The sequence below is a fragment of the Pelmatolapia mariae genome, linkage group LG1 (genome assembly GCF_036321145.2).
Source record: "Pelmatolapia mariae isolate MD_Pm_ZW linkage group LG1, Pm_UMD_F_2, whole genome shotgun sequence".
In the NCBI taxonomy this organism is placed as follows: domain Eukaryota; kingdom Metazoa; phylum Chordata; class Actinopteri; order Cichliformes; family Cichlidae; genus Pelmatolapia; species Pelmatolapia mariae.
The window spans coordinates 25,068,251-25,085,000 of record NC_086227.1 but is presented as its reverse complement, the minus strand read 5'-3'; the positions used below and the strand labels follow the sequence as shown (position 1 = coordinate 25,085,000).

At 41.6% G+C, this 16,750-nt stretch overlaps 1 protein-coding gene across 1 annotated transcript in view; it reads left to right on the top strand.

Moving 5' to 3' along the window:
• elp4 (elongator acetyltransferase complex subunit 4) overlaps nucleotides 1-16,750 on the top strand; it is a 56,524-nt gene that overhangs the window by 12,720 nt on the left and 27,054 nt on the right. Inside the window, exons 6-9 of the mRNA XM_063500824.1 lie at nucleotides 2,215-2,299; nucleotides 4,814-5,002; nucleotides 8,276-8,384; nucleotides 11,999-12,105. Of these exons, the coding sequence (XP_063356894.1) occupies nucleotides 2,215-2,299; nucleotides 4,814-5,002; nucleotides 8,276-8,384; nucleotides 11,999-12,105 (490 nt within the window). The remainder of the gene's footprint in view (nucleotides 1-2,214; nucleotides 2,300-4,813; nucleotides 5,003-8,275; nucleotides 8,385-11,998; nucleotides 12,106-16,750) is intronic.

The window sequence follows — 16,750 nt, the reverse complement described above, 5'->3', positions numbered from 1 at the left end:
TGAAACATGATTATTGGAACATTTCCTAATTTTTCTGTTATTCCCCAAATCAGTCAAGTTTATATGTGTTTTTATTAGTTATAGCAGCAAAGCAAGCATGCATCTTGCTAAATTTTGCATTAAGAGTTTATGCTTTTCATTGATTTGCTTCAAAATATGAAAAAGTCATATGTCATATCTTTAAGGCGGAAATCGCTGTTTTCTGCTTTTTGCATACCTGCTCAAAAGTATCCACATTGTTTTGTACTTTTGAGTCAAATGTCCACATTCAAAAATATACTGATGCAAATTCATTAAAATCTGGCTGGTTTGTCTTCTGTTCTGAGCAGCGTGCCACTGGCCTAAGTCATTCAGGCTCTTGGAAAGGTTGCGTATGTCTATTCAAATAAGAGCCTTGTTTGCTCAGCGTCTGTTTGATTTCTCCTGCATTGAGTGTACTCAGGGTTCAGAGGTCATGCAGGCTCTTTACTCAAAGAGTGTTGCTGAACACACAAGCGCACACGAAGGCACACTCACACACACACAGGGTAAATATAGCAATCTGGAGCACAGAGGATGTGGAGGAGGCTTTATGGTATCACTCTTCTTTTATGTCAGCAAACAGACTCTTTAGCAGAGCAACTGTCCCAATACACTGAATTTTGTTAACATTCACTTTCAAAAGTGTGGATGGTAAAGTGGACACCACTAGCTGTTATAACTCAGCATTGCCTAATGGGAAAAACATAAAAGAAAAAAAATCTTGTCCACTGATGAATCTGAGTAAGCCTGACATAGTGGTGCTGTTGTAGTGTCTGAATGGGTTATAGATCTCACAGGCATTTTGACAGCGGGAAACTACACCTGCACTGCAGCATTGTGCCCCAAGCCCGCCCCGGTATTAACACACATGCATGTGCTCACATACACAGTGCATTGCACACGCACATGTACCACACAAACTCCTAAGCAGGCTACTCCCCCTTGCACGTGTCCAAAGCCCCATGTTGATACCCTAGCTGTTAAATTGCTCCGTTTCACTTGAAGGCATAATTGGCACAAATTGCTCTCTAGGTGATACAGATCCTGTTGTTTAAGACCAAGCATCCCCGTTCTCTCCTCTTTTCTTCCCTTGCTGAAATAGGAACGCTGAGATAAAGAAGCTTCCCTGTGCATGATCCTAATTAGCTGACGCACTAGCCCCCGTAGCTAAGCACCTAGACCTTTTTGGTACCTGAATGAGGGCTGCTCAGTAGGGGTAGCTAAAACACAATGCTGCCTCTCACAATGGCTGCCAACCAGTAGCAACCTCCTCAACTACATGTCACACCATCACAGCCCCCTACCTCAGAGCTGGGGCATGGGCAGAGAGGCCGTGGAGGGTAGGTGTCCCTCTTTCACCAAGCCAGCTCTATCATTAGCCACAGCGGGGTCAGGAGGCACCATTGTTGTGTTGAATAACTGAAATAGAGTACATGGATATACTTGGCCAAGTGTAATCAACACGAGTGTGTATTACTGTTCTTTATACATGGCTATTGGCGTGTGACCAATCTATGTGTATCAGCTTTTGTAGCCTGCAGGTCGAATTGACAACTGACATAGCAGCCCAGTGTGAGTTACCACAGAGTGGTCATTACAATGGTGGGGCGTTCTTAAGTGGAGGGTCTTGTGTTAAAAGATGGGGTTAACATTCCTGTCGGCCATCCTATAGACACACGGAAGTCCCTTGATTGTTGCTAAATGTTGCTCTGATAACACTGTATGCCCTTTGACAGTGGTGCACATCTTACCCCTGATTAAACCCAAAATGCTGTTCCCTGTTAATTTTAGATATCAGCCCATTAATTCTCCTCTCCTTCTCACATATCATCTTTGCTGTGCGTATGTTTGTGCATATGCGCGTCTCATCTGTCTATCTGTCTGTCTCGGCACAATCAGATCCTCAGGGAGCTGACAGAGAACCAGTCATGTTGTAATTTAATCAACCAAATAAATTAATTGGATCTCTTGATATGGATCATCTGTCTGCTTCAGTGGCCACAGAAAAGCACAGTCAGGAAGAACATGCTGCAGTCATAGACGATTAAACTACTGTGGTGATAGGCTTGGCCCAGTTTTATCAAAATAGTCTCAGTGACAATTTACATATATTAAATAACCCTTTTGTGTTCTCTTTCTGGGTGTCTGCTTCACTGTTCCCATTCTTTCTGCCCTACCCTGTGCTCTCTCCAGTCGCATGATTGAGTCTTACTCTGCATTGCTGAAGTCTCTTCAAGAGGTCATTCACAGAGAAGGCTTTGATTTGTCTACCCCCATGGTAAGAACCAGTATTATATCTGTTTTGTATCTGTTTCATTTGAGAGTCTGAAAATGGATGATTTTGCAATTACAGTTTGTATTTTCAATTATTGCAGCCCATCCCTTCAACAAAAACATCTAATACACATAGCAAGATGTAACTCTATGGGTTTACTTTTTTGGCTAAAACTGTAAACAAAACAATTGAATAAAAATATGATCCACTTCAGGTGACCGATCCTTCAGTTTTAAATTTGCTCCTTTCTGCTCATTCAACCAGTTGCAGGCTTTAAAATGTTCAAAGAAACACTTATCAGTGCTGGGTGATCCAAATCTCTGTGATATAACCTAAACCATGTTTCGTGTGCATTATTGTTTATGTTCAGTGTATGGCAACGATGCTGAACTCTGAAACTGTACCAGGTTACAAATACCACGTCTTAAGCTCACTTTTAATTACAAGCTATTGTTCATATAAATGTTTGTTACAAGCACTGGAGTAGCACAGAGGGAGATACTAGATCTGCATCTGTGACCCCAAGCTTTTTTGTCACATTTGAACCACTGCTTGAGCCTGTTTACCTCTTTCTCACCTGCTCAGGTTGACCTCACCTGTGTGTTCCCAGCTGTGTGTCTTATCTTTGACATAAATCTTCTGAATAATCACCAGTCCTCTTCAGAGTGCCAGAAGCATTTGTGGCCTTATCTACCTCACTTTCCATGCTTGTTTATTAAAACAAGCATGTCAATTTAAAACAATACTTAATAAGTAGTGTTCATACACAAAAGCATGTAAACTCTATTATTTGTGATCCAGTGCGTGCATGTGCATGTATGAACACACACATATGTGCACGCCTTATTCACCTACATTCTGTGACCCCTCTGCTTGTCACCTGGAGCCACCTCTCCCCCCCTGTCACTCACGCACAAGATTTACCTCCCCTACCCCCCACTTTCCCTCCCCAAGCGCTGTCAATCACACACCAGATTAACTGCTGACATCATTAAAGCAGTGTGGCCGCCCGATGTGCAGTTGGCACAGTCCAGGAATGCAGACTAGCACAGGGCGACATGGGCACACACAGAAAAAAGGCCAGTATGGATGATAGTGTGTATGCATCTTTATGTTGATTTGTTTATCTGCCTTTGGGGGACTGCTAATATTGTGATGATTTAATATAAGTTGTAAATAACAAATTACAATGTTGATTAATCTCCCTGGGCATGTTTTTGGTGGATTCCGTTGAGTTGTGTGAGTTGTGTGAGCCTCCACAAACACTGGCTGATTAGGTCGGGGTTCCAGGCTTGTTGTAGTCTATATGGCTGGCTTCTGGCTGGACCTTATTGGCATTGTTCCCTGATTTTTCTATAGGCTTAACTATAGGAGTTAAGTTTGGCCTCGCCTGCTAATGTTGCCACAGCAACACTGATGTTACCACAGCTCCCCCCTGCTGGGCTGCACATAGAAATAAATTTCTAATTCTGTGTCCCACAAAACCTGTGATTGAAGAGACTGCTCAACAAAGAAAGTGACTTAAGGGAAGCGCACATAAAACTCATATTTAAGCATAGTAAGGTATAGAAACGAAGCACTGGTGGTGAATAACATTGGAAAAGTCAAAAGAGTCGTTTGGAAATCTATGAGTTGACTATAAAAAAATCTCCCAGAAACAATGGGGTTTATTTTTCTAAGATCCCTGTGATTCTGCTCCAGACCCAAATGAAGCTTAGGTCATGTTGTCATGAGAGGAAGCAGGAGGGAGTGGGGCAGAGGAGATTTCGGGAGGGTTGAGATAATAGAGGGGGAGGGATAAAGAAGAGAAGAGACTGGGGGGAAAAAAGCAAAAAGTGAGCAGATTTTAGGCCAGGGCTTTGTTAATCACTTTTGGCTCTCACCTCAGTAATTAGGAGCCACCCTTACGAAACCCCAAATAAAAGGCAATTGTACTAAAGGCTAAAAAACTCTCACACTTTGGACAGGCTCCTCCATTCTTTCAGTTTCAGTGATATATATATCCCACCACTGTTTGGCCACTTTTTTTCTTTGCCCATGAGAGTGGGTTACCGTTGATCTCTTGTAGTGAGGTGGGGGGGTTTCAAGGGAAGGCACTCCACCCTTACCCAGGCCCCCTTGGCTGCAGCGCATCGCTGTGGTGCCAAGAATGTGCTGGAGTTTCTGGGTGGCGGCCATATTGGAAGCCTGTCTGACAGGTCCATTGTGCGTGTGTCAGATGGCTTCTGTGATTGGGCAGTTGTGTCCAGTCACGTTTGGGCACTGTGTTCCGATCGTCTGTGCTGGTAAGCAGACTGTCCATTCGCTCTCTTCCAAAGTTTGGGAATACTACCCAAGGCCACAGCAGCTTACTGAAATCATTTAAAAGCGGTTCTCAGATAATGTTCAGAAGCAGTGTTATTGCATTCGACTGTACTGTAAAATAAAACACATTTGCATGACTCTTTCTTGAATATTTTCTGTATTTCTGACCCTGTTTTTTTTTCTCTTTTGTTTTTGTTTTATCTTATCTTATAGTCCATGTCTCGTAATATCTTGCGTGTTGGGCTTCACTCTCTTGGTTCAGCTTTATGGAATGATGACCTGAGTTGCCATGACGACCCCATGCACAGCCACGCCTTGACTACCTTTCTTTATGGACTGCGTGCCTTACTGAGGTCATCACTGTCAGTTGCAGTAGTTACTGTTCCTTCTCATCTTATTCAGGTAAAACACTGGTTGACACGTGTAAACAATTAAACATGGTTGAGAATCTCTTTTTGAAAGAGGTTTGTTGGTAGTTTTATTACATGCAAAAACATTTATTCTTGTGTCTCTTTCCTCCATAATCAAATCTAAACTTGATTTGATTATGTCTTTTTTATTAGTTGAGTGCATAGTATGCAGTCTTTTGTACTGTGTCATCCTCCTGACCCTGTAGTTCAGTGTCACCTTGGTATGACTCAGGCCTAAGAGGGGCCTCTTCCTGGAAGCCATGCTTTTGCAGCAAACACAGTCAGTTGCATACTTATTTTAAAGGCCTTTGAATCTGTGAGGGGGTTTATGGTGCTGTTTTTAAAATTAGAGTTTTAAGCAGAGTGTGAGCCGGTGTATGCATTTTATTGTCTTACTAATATTAGTCCTTGCAGTTGCGAGTTGTAAGTGTAAATCTTGGGAGGAGGTGGGTGGTGTGGTTAGGCAATTGGGGGGAGTCCACGTGCATGCGCCTGTGTCCAGTCTGGCCTCTCAGTGTGAAGATGGAGTCATCTGCTGAGGCATATGGCAAACCACAGCCCTCCCCCAGACAGTCAACCACAGAAGCACACTCACCAGAAAAGCCATCTGAGACTTTCTACCAAAATGTTTCAACCTGTCCACTCTTTTACTGTAACACCCTACTTTCTTACTCGCTCACTCAATCACAAGAGCATGAAAACGCTGTTATTTCGGAGCCTTTTATACAAAGATATAGGTCAGTAACTTACAGAACAGCTGTGTTGTCATAACTTGCTCTGGCTCCAGGCCTATATGTGCTCACTGCACAGCGGCCTTGGCCTAGTCAAAAAAAGGTAGAGTGGCTAACTAGCAGATGTCAGCTGTGGTGGGAGCGGTCCCCCTGTCCCACTCTGGCCAAGCTTCCAAACCCTTAATCTGTCCCCTCCCCCTCCTCCACCCTGGGGAGAGAAGTGAATGAGTTGGGGAAGAACAGGAGAGAAGGAGATTTTGGACTGAATCAGGTGTTCAGTAACTAAGCCAACATGGAGGTAATTAGGGCTATGTGACCTTATTATTAGTTATATAATATAGTTATACAATTAATGTGAATTTCATTCACTCAGTAAAGTGATTAATCATTTGAAGGCAGCGGTGTGTAAAACCTACTCACTTCAAACTGATAACAGAAATTAGTTTGACATGGTAGAAGAGTTTCTTTGTGCCAGAGCATTTCTTAAATAGTTATAATGGAGAAGGTATGGCCTTTGGAAAACTGTCTAGACTAGTAGCAATGGGCTACCTGGCCAAGGCTCTATTGTCTTGGCCAGCTAGCCCACCGATGCTAGCCTACAATACTCAATCCATTATTGAGCAGCTTGGGAAGCTGAACAACTCACTGAAAGCCTACTCACAGCAGCCCAGTGCTACAATCCATCTGAAATATTAATTAAGCTTGTCTTAGCCCGGTTCCCCTCAATCTTACTTGGTCCTGCTACCACACCCATCCCACACACAAATGTAAAGTTCACAGTCTTCCCCATAATGCATCTATACTCTCATCCATACTCACCTGGTGCTCAGACTAAAGCGTTGTCCTGATTGACGTAAATATTGCAGCTCGTCCAGAAAGATGTCCACATAGCCTCTACACCATTTATATAAGCTGCAGTCTTACCTATGAATATAACACTTGCCTATTCTTGTAATTCCGAAGAGCAGAGCAGTTTTTTCAATTGCAAAATAACTCCTGTTACTGACTTTATTTCATTGCATATCTTCAAGAGAATATTTCATATTTTTATTTTGTTCAACTTTTGATCATCAGAAAGTCATCTTTAACTCACTCAGACTGATTTGGGATTATATTAATAAGATTGTTCACTTGCTATTTCTGCAGTCTAATAGTTGATGACATGTATACCCAGTGGCATTAGTTGTATGCCATTGAGTCAAACAGCCAAATGAAAACAACAATAGCTGTAATGTTGCAGCATAAAGTGAACATTGGGCCCTCTCTGTGACCTGTCAGACAGTGGTCATCAGCTGAAGCTGAGGGTTTCAGGGGATTTGCACTGACGTAATCTGAATTTATTGAGCTAGCATAGAGTTTAATTACAGGACTCAAACGAGTCTTGTTACAGCCCTTTATTAATTATAAATAGCATATAAAGAATTATATTCAGCAGAAGGGAGCATTTCTTTTATTGCTTCAAAAACTCAAGGAGCTGAGGCGCATGTACGTGTTTTACTGACCTCATTCTGCCCTGTTGCTATTAAACTGAGCTGCTGTATGTGGAAAGTTTGAAATAAATCACTCCTTGATAAGGAATCTATTTATGTGCACACAGAAGAGTTATAATCCTCTAAACAGATTTGTACAGATAAAGTTTTTCATGGGCTATGGCTCAGATACTGAGTCATATTGTGCCATTAGTGTTTTTAATAATGTGTTGAATAATGCGTATCGAAACTCTCGAATTGGCTGTAATTGCTGCACGAGTGACTTCAGATTCTCTGTAAGTGCTGGTGGTACTGACTGGTAGGATATGCATACTTTAAAAGTAGGACAAAAATGAAAAGGAAGAAGAAAGAGTGGGGAAAAGACATGAAGGCATGAAAACTGCATTAGGCGGTGGCAGCCAACACAGAGAGAAGGATGTGAATGATTCAGGAGGCAAAGGGATTAATAATGCAGGACTCCCTCTCCCCCTATGTCCCAATGTCCCTCTCTCTCCCTCCCTTTCACTCCTTTACCCTCTGCCTCCACCCTTTTGTATATTCCTTCCTCATTCTTTTTCTCTACTGTATTCAGCCCTAATTTGTCCACTTTATTGTCAAGTCACTGAGCAAACCAGTAGGGGGAGCTATCCACTCCAAGCCTATGTTACTTCTCAAACTTCTCCCCAGTCCTCCCCTGCTGGGTGCAGGTTTAAGTTTGTGCACCAGCTATCCAGCTATAAGCTTTTTCGTGAAACATTTGATGAAATAAAATATTTACAGTGTGGCACATTTTCCCATGCTTTTCTCTCTCTCTCTTTTTTTTTTTTTAAATCTATGACTTAAGGTTTATCTCCTTTTGTTTGCCCCATCACTACATTCCCTTCTATCCCTCATCACATTCACATAAGCCATGGGCAGAAATGACCTGGTCACAGGAAATGATGACCTAATTTAATTGAAACTCTGATGGCCCGTCAGGAGGCTTTTAATTACCTGTTAATGTTCTGTGTCTCTTTCCCCCTCCCTCCCTCCCTCCCTCAATCTTGGTCTCTCTCTGTCCTACAGGACCGGGCTCTAATGGGCAACATTACCAGGCTATGTGACAATGCCATAGCCTTGGAATCATTCAAAGGCTCTGAGAGAGAGACCAACCCTCTCTACAAAGACTACCATGGTAAGAACACACACGCTTATCTTTCTGTCTCTTTTCCATCAAATACACACACATACATACAGGCAGTGCATTAAGGCTGAGGCTGGGCTGTGGATGGAGGCAGGGCAGCCCCCTTGCAGGCCAGACTGTCAGTGCGCGTTAGTGTGCTGCTGCTCAATCAGACGTGCTCCTCAGTAGACAGGCCGGGGGGGATTCAGCTGCCACGCTGTACCCCCTCTCCCTCGCACCCACCGCCCCCACCCTCCATCCCTGCCTCCCCCCTCCAGCAGAGCCTCTCTCCCTCTCGCCTCGCCCACTCTCATCCCCAGTCCCATACCCCTGAGGCTCTGGAGCAGAGCAGACCAACACTGGGGAATCGATATTCTCACCATCACTCTCTCTTCCTCTCTGCCTCTATCGCTCTATCCCTCGGTCAATGTCTCCGTGGCCAGCATGCTCTGTTAATAAATGGAGGGCAAGGCTTTCAGTAGGGGAAAGGACACTGTTAAGGGACACTTGGAGAGAAAGAAATAAGGAAACACGAAGGGAGGGCAGGCACCGTAGTTTGTGTTTGCGTTCCTCGTCCTCACCATCACTTTTTCTGTACAGTTTCATCTTTCCCTCTTTCTCCAGCATGTTTTCCTCTTTTCTGTCACTCTATCACACCCTCCACGCATAAAGGTCAGTTTAAGCGAGTTGGGTATTTTTAGCAGTGCCTCTCGAACTCTCCCACTCACTCTTGCGCTTTTCCTCTCACCCCCCCTCCACCCCCCCTCGTGTTAGACGGCTCTAGTTGTGACAGATGAAGGGATGAGATTGAAAACATTCAATGGCAGATTTTGTTTTCATCCAACAGCATGTTTTATTTAGATCACACATCACAGCAGTGATCACATTCCTCTGCATTGTGAGGGCAGGTGGCTTTTAAGCTCATGCAACATGAGTGTGAGGATGTATAATTTTTTTTAATGATTTTGTTTTGCAAAAACAAAACAGAATGTTCTTTTTAATTTGCAGTTAATATTGTTTGCACACCTTGTTCAAATATATGTTTGCCCTGTTCAACCAGCCAGAGAATCTCTGGTTGGGTTATGAAATACATTTACATGTACAATTGTTTTGATGTGTGTTCATGAGTGCAAACGCATCTGGTACGAGTGTGAGAGTGTGCGTGCGGATGCGCGTGCGTGTTTGCGGCAGCAGTTGAGGGCTGCTCAAAGCATGCTGGGAAGCCTGTCACTGCAAATCAGGCAAGGGGAAATCACCCAAGTGCACAGAGGAGAGAACCCACCATCCCCCACTTTTTATGTCTGTCTTCCTTTCTCCATTACTCCCTCGATCACTCCTTTTCTCTCTCACACTTATTTATACCTCTCTACTTCTACAGTATGTAACCAGTTTTAAGAAAACTGGGGTGAATGAATTGAGGACTAAGAATGGGGGGGAAAAATCCACCAAAACTTTGTAAGAATCCGTAGCTTGCGTTTTTGTCTTGTGTCCTTATTGTTCTAGTATGTCCCAGTGTAAGTTGGCAAATTTTCATTCGCTCATACTCCAAATCATAGGAAAAGTCTAACTTGCAGATATGTGAACAAAGTACTTCTTCATTTCAGTCTGCCACTGACATTTACTCAGTATATTCTGTTGCAGATTTAGTTGTTAGTAATTTTACAATTAATTTGTGCCTTAAATTTAATCCTCTTGTACAGATGCAAATTTTCAAAACAAACCCCCAAACTTTAAAAAAAAATCCTTCACCTTATAATGATCAGTTAGACCAATGAAAGCCATTGCAAAACTTTGAAACATTCAAAAATATAATCTGTTACAAAAATACTAATCAGTAAAGACATGAAGACTTTACGAATGGGTTTATCAAACTTAACATCAGTGAACATTCGCTAAGGTCAGCGTGGGGACACTAGCAATTTTTTATTAGCTCTTCTCATACAGCTACTGCCTACATACTAGAGATGGCACGATACCACTTTTTTATGTCCGATACCGATACCGATATCATAAATTTGGATATCTGCCGATACCGATATGAATCCGATATAGTGTGTTTTTTAATCAATAAAGCTGTTTTTTTAATATCTTGCTGCATTTTGTATAAGTTCATACTCAAGTTTAAATAAACAACAACACTAAAGCTATTCTGTTATACCTGTGTGTAAAAAATACACTGCACCCAAAATATTTCATAGTTCAGCAACACTGATCAATCTAATAAACTTAAACCTACTCCATCCTCCCTATTCTGGTATTTTAAAGAGTACTTAGCAGAAATATTAAGCAACCTAACTAATAGGGTTGCAAACTCCCAGCAAAAAAAAATAGGGAACCACCCCCCACCCTCCACCCCATGATGCTTAATCGACGTAATCAACATTAATTTGATGCAGTGTGAAAAAAAAAGCACAGAATTAAATTATTTTTCAAGAATAATTAAATAGATTCAACATCTTTCTTCAACAGAACTGCAGACTGCACAGATGGTACCTTCCCAAAGGAAAAAGTAGTATAGCTTACTAGGGTATATTAGACTTAATAGTTACTATATACAGTAATGGACTTCTATACATTTTACATCAGATTAAAACTTTGGGTGTAAGATTCAGATAATTATTTATTGAAAGCTAGACATTTTAAATGAGAATAAGAAAGAAAAGTATTTCTTTGTGCCCCCTTTTCCCTGTTCATGCCCTATCGGCCCCCCTGGCTAAACTTTGCTAGACCCGCCCCTGCACAGTTACCAGCCGTCAGCTACGTAGAAAAGGATCCTGGTGTAGAAAGTAATATTAAATAAATTCTAACAACAGCTTATCAAGCTTAAACGTGCTGCTGTTGTTCAGCCGCTGGTTTCCTCTTTCTGGTGCGAAGTGGGCCAAAAACAAAGAAGAGAGACGGACTCGCGACAGAAAAGCCGATCAGCTGATCACTGATCAGTTTCATGATTGAAGTAGCGGCAGGAGAGGGAGGGAGAGAGAAGAGGCAGTCGCTCCATATATCGGTTGTTAAGCTTAACGTGGGAATGCTTTACAAACATTCAGAGATGAACTTACACACTTGCTTTACTTCTCTCTGGGATAACTTCCTCGGAGATGAAATGCCGGTTTGGTAGCGAGGCTACAAATACACACAGCCGCTCTATCACGTGAGCACACTGCTCCGACGTGCTACGGTTATGAGCCGAGTTACGCCGTGTCGCAAGTTTTATGAGGTGCTTTTTTTGATATTTAATGGATCGGATTATATTTTTTATTTCTCTCCGATATCCGATCCAGTAATTTACGTCAGTATCGGACCGATACGTAATATCGGATCGGTCCATCTCTACTACATACTAAAATGTTACCTTAAGAGGTGCAGGGGAACAGCATTCTTCCAAAATAGGGGTATTGAGCATAATAATGAATGTTAATTTCTTAGTGGTAGTTGGTAGTAACTCAGTAAATTTTATGCTTTTATTAAAAAATGGCACGTGTGTGAAACACACTGGGGTTTTTTGTTGGCACAGTCAGATAAAATACACATGCTCTGTAATAAATGAAGTAGTAAGGCAGGAAGAAGTAAAGGAAGCTCTTGCTTTACGTAGTATTTCAGGTTTAATCTGCTCCCTCTTCCTTTCACAGGCCTGCTACACGTACGCCAAGTACCTCACCTGAACTGTCTGGCGAGCCAACTCCCTGACCACAAGGACCTGGCTTTTAAGCTCAAGAGAAAACAGTTCAGTATTGAGGTATGTTGTCAAAGGTACTCAGCATAACCAGGATCTATTCATTAAAAAGACAGTATTCCAAGGGTTACACCCTGAACCCTATATAATCTGATATCTCATCAGATTTTTTTGTTTTTCTTTCTTTTTTAAAAAATGTTTGGATTTTTTAGTTGCTCTGATTTTACCTCCCTGGTGTATTTTATTTGTAACTTGCTGTGTAGCCATTAACCTAAAACCAAAAGCGATGTCGATACAAAGTAATTATTTATTAAGAAAGATTACATTTGCTTTGTGCAGATGAGAACTCTCTCACGTAGGCGAAGCTCTGCCAACCTTTGTTTACTTTTGTCTGCTATTGGGTGACAAAATCAAAGGAGAAGCTATTGATTACACTCTGTTGCTACCACAGTTATTTGAGTGTAATGCCAAGAGGCAACAAAGTGAGAAAAATCCATCTATAATCATAAATACACAATACTGCTTATGCTGCTTATGACAGTTAATTATGTAGTTTTCTATGTTTTTATGTTGGGATTGCATTAATTTGTTACCAGCCATGACTCTGATCCAAGGATGTGGCCCTGCATTAGTTTAGCAGTCAGTACTTTTGTTTTTCAGCCACAAGAATGAGGCAACAGCAACAAACAGGGTTTGCCAACAGAAAGAAAAGCTCTCAGATTACGTGCTTACTCTAATAAGGAGCAACATTACCTTAATATGTAAGATAGCTTGAAATTCCAGTGTGACATCTAAAGACCCATTAGTGCATTTGCATGTATGACTTAAAATTAATTAGAGTATTAGTGAATGTTTCTAACATTTTATCCAGTATATTATATACACAAGAGAGCAAAATGATGTAATGAAGTGCAATACACCACCTATACCAACAACCACTGTGGCATCAATAATAGAAATTAAGTAGAATTTCTAGTGGAAATGTTTTATTGGAATGCACTTTATTTTGCAGTGTGTACCTAGGTGATTGTATGGGCTTCCTCTTTCTTCATTCATTTTGATGTATGATTTATCATACTCTTTCTCTTTTGCACGATCACTCTCAGGCAGAGCAATCAGTCTGTCACTGAGCTGCCACTCCAGAGAGAAATTAAGGGGCCCTCCTCTTAGCTCAGCCTCATGATTGGTCCTCATTACATTATCATTACCTTATCACAACCTCTGGTCCATGGCTCTTAGTGAGTCCTATTGTTTCAGCCAGGATTTGTAGGGGAGGAGAGAAATGCCTGTGCCACCCCCAAACTTCCCTCCATCTTATGGTCAATCCTTTCTCATTTTTTTTGCCCGCCTTAACTGCCCTTCCAACCCTTTCTTCTGTCTGACCCAATCCCTCCTCCTTTCTCTGATTTCCCCAACATACCACTCCAGTGATTTATTAGGTTTGTAAAAGTCAAGGTAGTTATCCTCAATGGTCTTTTAATTAGGCTCTGTATTGGGCAGGCCAGGAGTTCAGAGGCCTAGAGAATCCCAGTAGCACTGTGGGGCCTGGATCCCCTGTCATATATTCCAGCAGCACATTGTTAAGACCAAGCTTTGTCTGCCTTTCTTGTTTAAGGAGCTTTATTGAAGTGTTTTGCTGAGTGGGAGTCATACTCTTGCGCTGTCTTTATAACATATGCTTAAATCTTCTGCAATATCCACCTATGATTTTTTTTAAGGATTGTAAAATGGATGCACTTGTTGACACAAGATCGTACTTAATATAAAATGTCAATCACAGTCCTATGAGACATTGCTATATGTTAGGGAATTTTCCAGAGAACATCGTATCACCAGTCATGCATCAAATCAGCCAAAACACATATTAGTCATTGTAATGCCCTATTATGTGCTTTGTGTTGTGTTCTCTGGCATTGTGATTCGCTGTCATTAATTTGTATATCATCTGAGTTAGAAATGTCACAAAGGTATGAATGCACATGCTCTTCCTTCACTGTTGCAGAGTATGGGTATATATGTCTACTGGTGTGCATCTCACACATACATTGCTCAGTAGTGTATACTGTGTTTGACCTATTGGTTAACTGCCTCGGTGGGCTGCTGATTGACACATAAGATGGTGACTGGATTTTAAGCCCGGCGTCTGACGTGTGACAGCCCACACCATCCCTGCTAATCACCTCATTTACTCATGCTACAACTCTTCTGCCTGGGGCCACGTAATACAACATTTTCTCTACTGCTCAGTCTTCAACAGATCCATGTTGCTATGTACCTTTTTCAACTGTTGACTCATTTTCCATATATGAAAAGCACTGAATGCAGCAGCTTACTATTTATCATCTATCTGGATTAATTTGCAATGCTGTGGTGGAAAGTGACAGATGATTGACAGTGCTACCTTCTCACCAGCTCGGTCAGGCAGCTGCATGTCTCCCCAGCCACACATAGATTTATCCTGGTAACTAATTTCTTAACTGCTGTTTGACTCATGTTTATATCCCCTAACATTTCTGGAACGCGGAAAGTGTTTGTTTGCCAGCTCACAGAGTGCAGGCATTATTTATATGGAAGTGATCTTGTATTTATTAGTTTTGAATATATTTTTTAAATGGTGGGTTTTGGTTTTAGCAAATAAATTCCCCCATTCCTCAATTGGTATTCTGTTGGTTCTTTTTTTAAGGTCACCACGATAGCTCATGATGTTTCTCAGAGTTCAAGCTGCGGTTGATGAGCAGTTATTAGCCACGACGCCTGAAGCCAGAATTAACCCGTGGCCCTGTCTGAGCAGGTAGAGGAGTGTTAGGTGTTTAAGAGATTAACACATACTCAGAGAGACATACACAAACAATACTTGCTCTCACACACATACAGATATTGACATTCATGCAATGGCACAAGCAAATATGTATTGGGAAATGCGGACACGCCTTAATTGTTAGACACTTTCTGAAAACACGCAATGTGTGTGAGAATTTTCCCAGTCACTCAGCTACACAGGCTTCTGTCAGTGGTTTCACAAGGGAAGATGCTTTAAGGATGAAGCCCTGAAGAATGTAGATAGTACGCAATTACATTCCCTTTACCTTTGTTTGACCCTTTAAACTGACAGGCAGTGTGCCCGTGGGTTACTGGGGTGCCAGAGGTAGGTCACGGGATCAAATACGCCATAAGACAAGGATTTATCTCAAATTAGTCCTCTATTAGAGGTGCTATGTGGAGATGTCTGTTGCTCTGACAAGTCATTTGCATGACAGACAACTTGTCAAAGAACTAATTTTAAATTGTATCTTTTGTCACATTGTTACTAGCAGCCTGTCAACATTTCATTTGTTTCCATTTTTTTAGCTGAATCAACAAAAAATTTCAAAGATAAAATCATTTGACACTTATGAAATGATATTTTTTCACCAACAAGGTGAAGTTCTAAGAGCTAGTAGCTGAAAATGACATATCTCTGCATGGTGTACAGTGTGCCTTTAAAAAATCTGGGGAAACTGGACAAGTGGACAACAATAGAGCTAGCAGCCACCCCCCCCCCCCCCCCCCCCAAAAAAAAAAAAAAAATCTGCAGCAGTCGAGCAGTATCTGAAAGTCGTGTCCTTGAGAAATGGCAAAAAATACAGCAAAGACTTCTGTGGTCATTATGTGTAAAGGAGTTCAGGATAGAGGTAGAACATGGAGTGTCTACAGCTGTTTGTAAAACATGGTGGAGGCTTGGTTATGTTTGGGACTGCCCTTCAGCCACTGGTGTTGGAGGTTGTCCAAATGGAAGTTTTGAATGTCCTTCAAGAAGCCCGAAGAACAATTCCTGAAGACTACTTAAAGAAATTACAAGAAAGCTTGTCTAAGAGAATTCAAGCTGCGTTGATGGATGTGGTCTTACCAAATATTGCCTTTCAAGCTTGTTAGAACTGTGCTAAATCTGTTTTTGATTAGATTTTTCTATTATTTAAATCTCCATATATAAATGCTATTAAAAATGCAGAGTCTACCATACTTGAACTTTTTTTTTACACTATATTATATATTTACCTCTCACACTACCAACTCCTCTCTCCCAAAAACTTCTCAAGTTGTTCAAAAACCTTCCATCCCACATGACATGAACGTGAGTAGTTAATTTTTACGTGCGTTGGAGGAAAGCCACAAGATAGCAGAAAATAATATTAAGAGGATAATGATAGTGATGAAAAAAATAAGACTTGAGAAGAACGGGAAGACAAACTGAAAGAGTCCGAGGGAGGTGTATAGAGAAGGTTAATGTTTCTTGGCATGTCCTCAAAACGTCTTTAAGACAACGCCTGCGTCTGCCCCCTGTTGAAGCCTGTGGGTGCCAAGGGAAGGGTGTTAATGGACCTATGTGAGGAACAGAGCGAAGACTTGGAGAGGAGGGGGAAGGCATGAGCGGAGAGGAGCAGTTAAGTGATTCTCAGGTCAGGTCTAATTAAAATGAGGGCTTTTCCTCAGAGGCACCAAACCGTCTAAAAGGGACGGAAAGAAAGAATTGTAAAATACATAATGAATTCGACAGAGAACAAGCTCCAGGGCCTTGTTTTTACATTTGTTTATATGGTTGTTTGTATTCGATGCCTAATCGTATATAAGACTCCCCAAGTCTCCAATAAAGCCCAGTGTTAAAGATCAGAGAAAAGCCAATGCTGAGAAGAACAGAAATGGAGAAAGAGCTGAACCCAGTCATTTAATA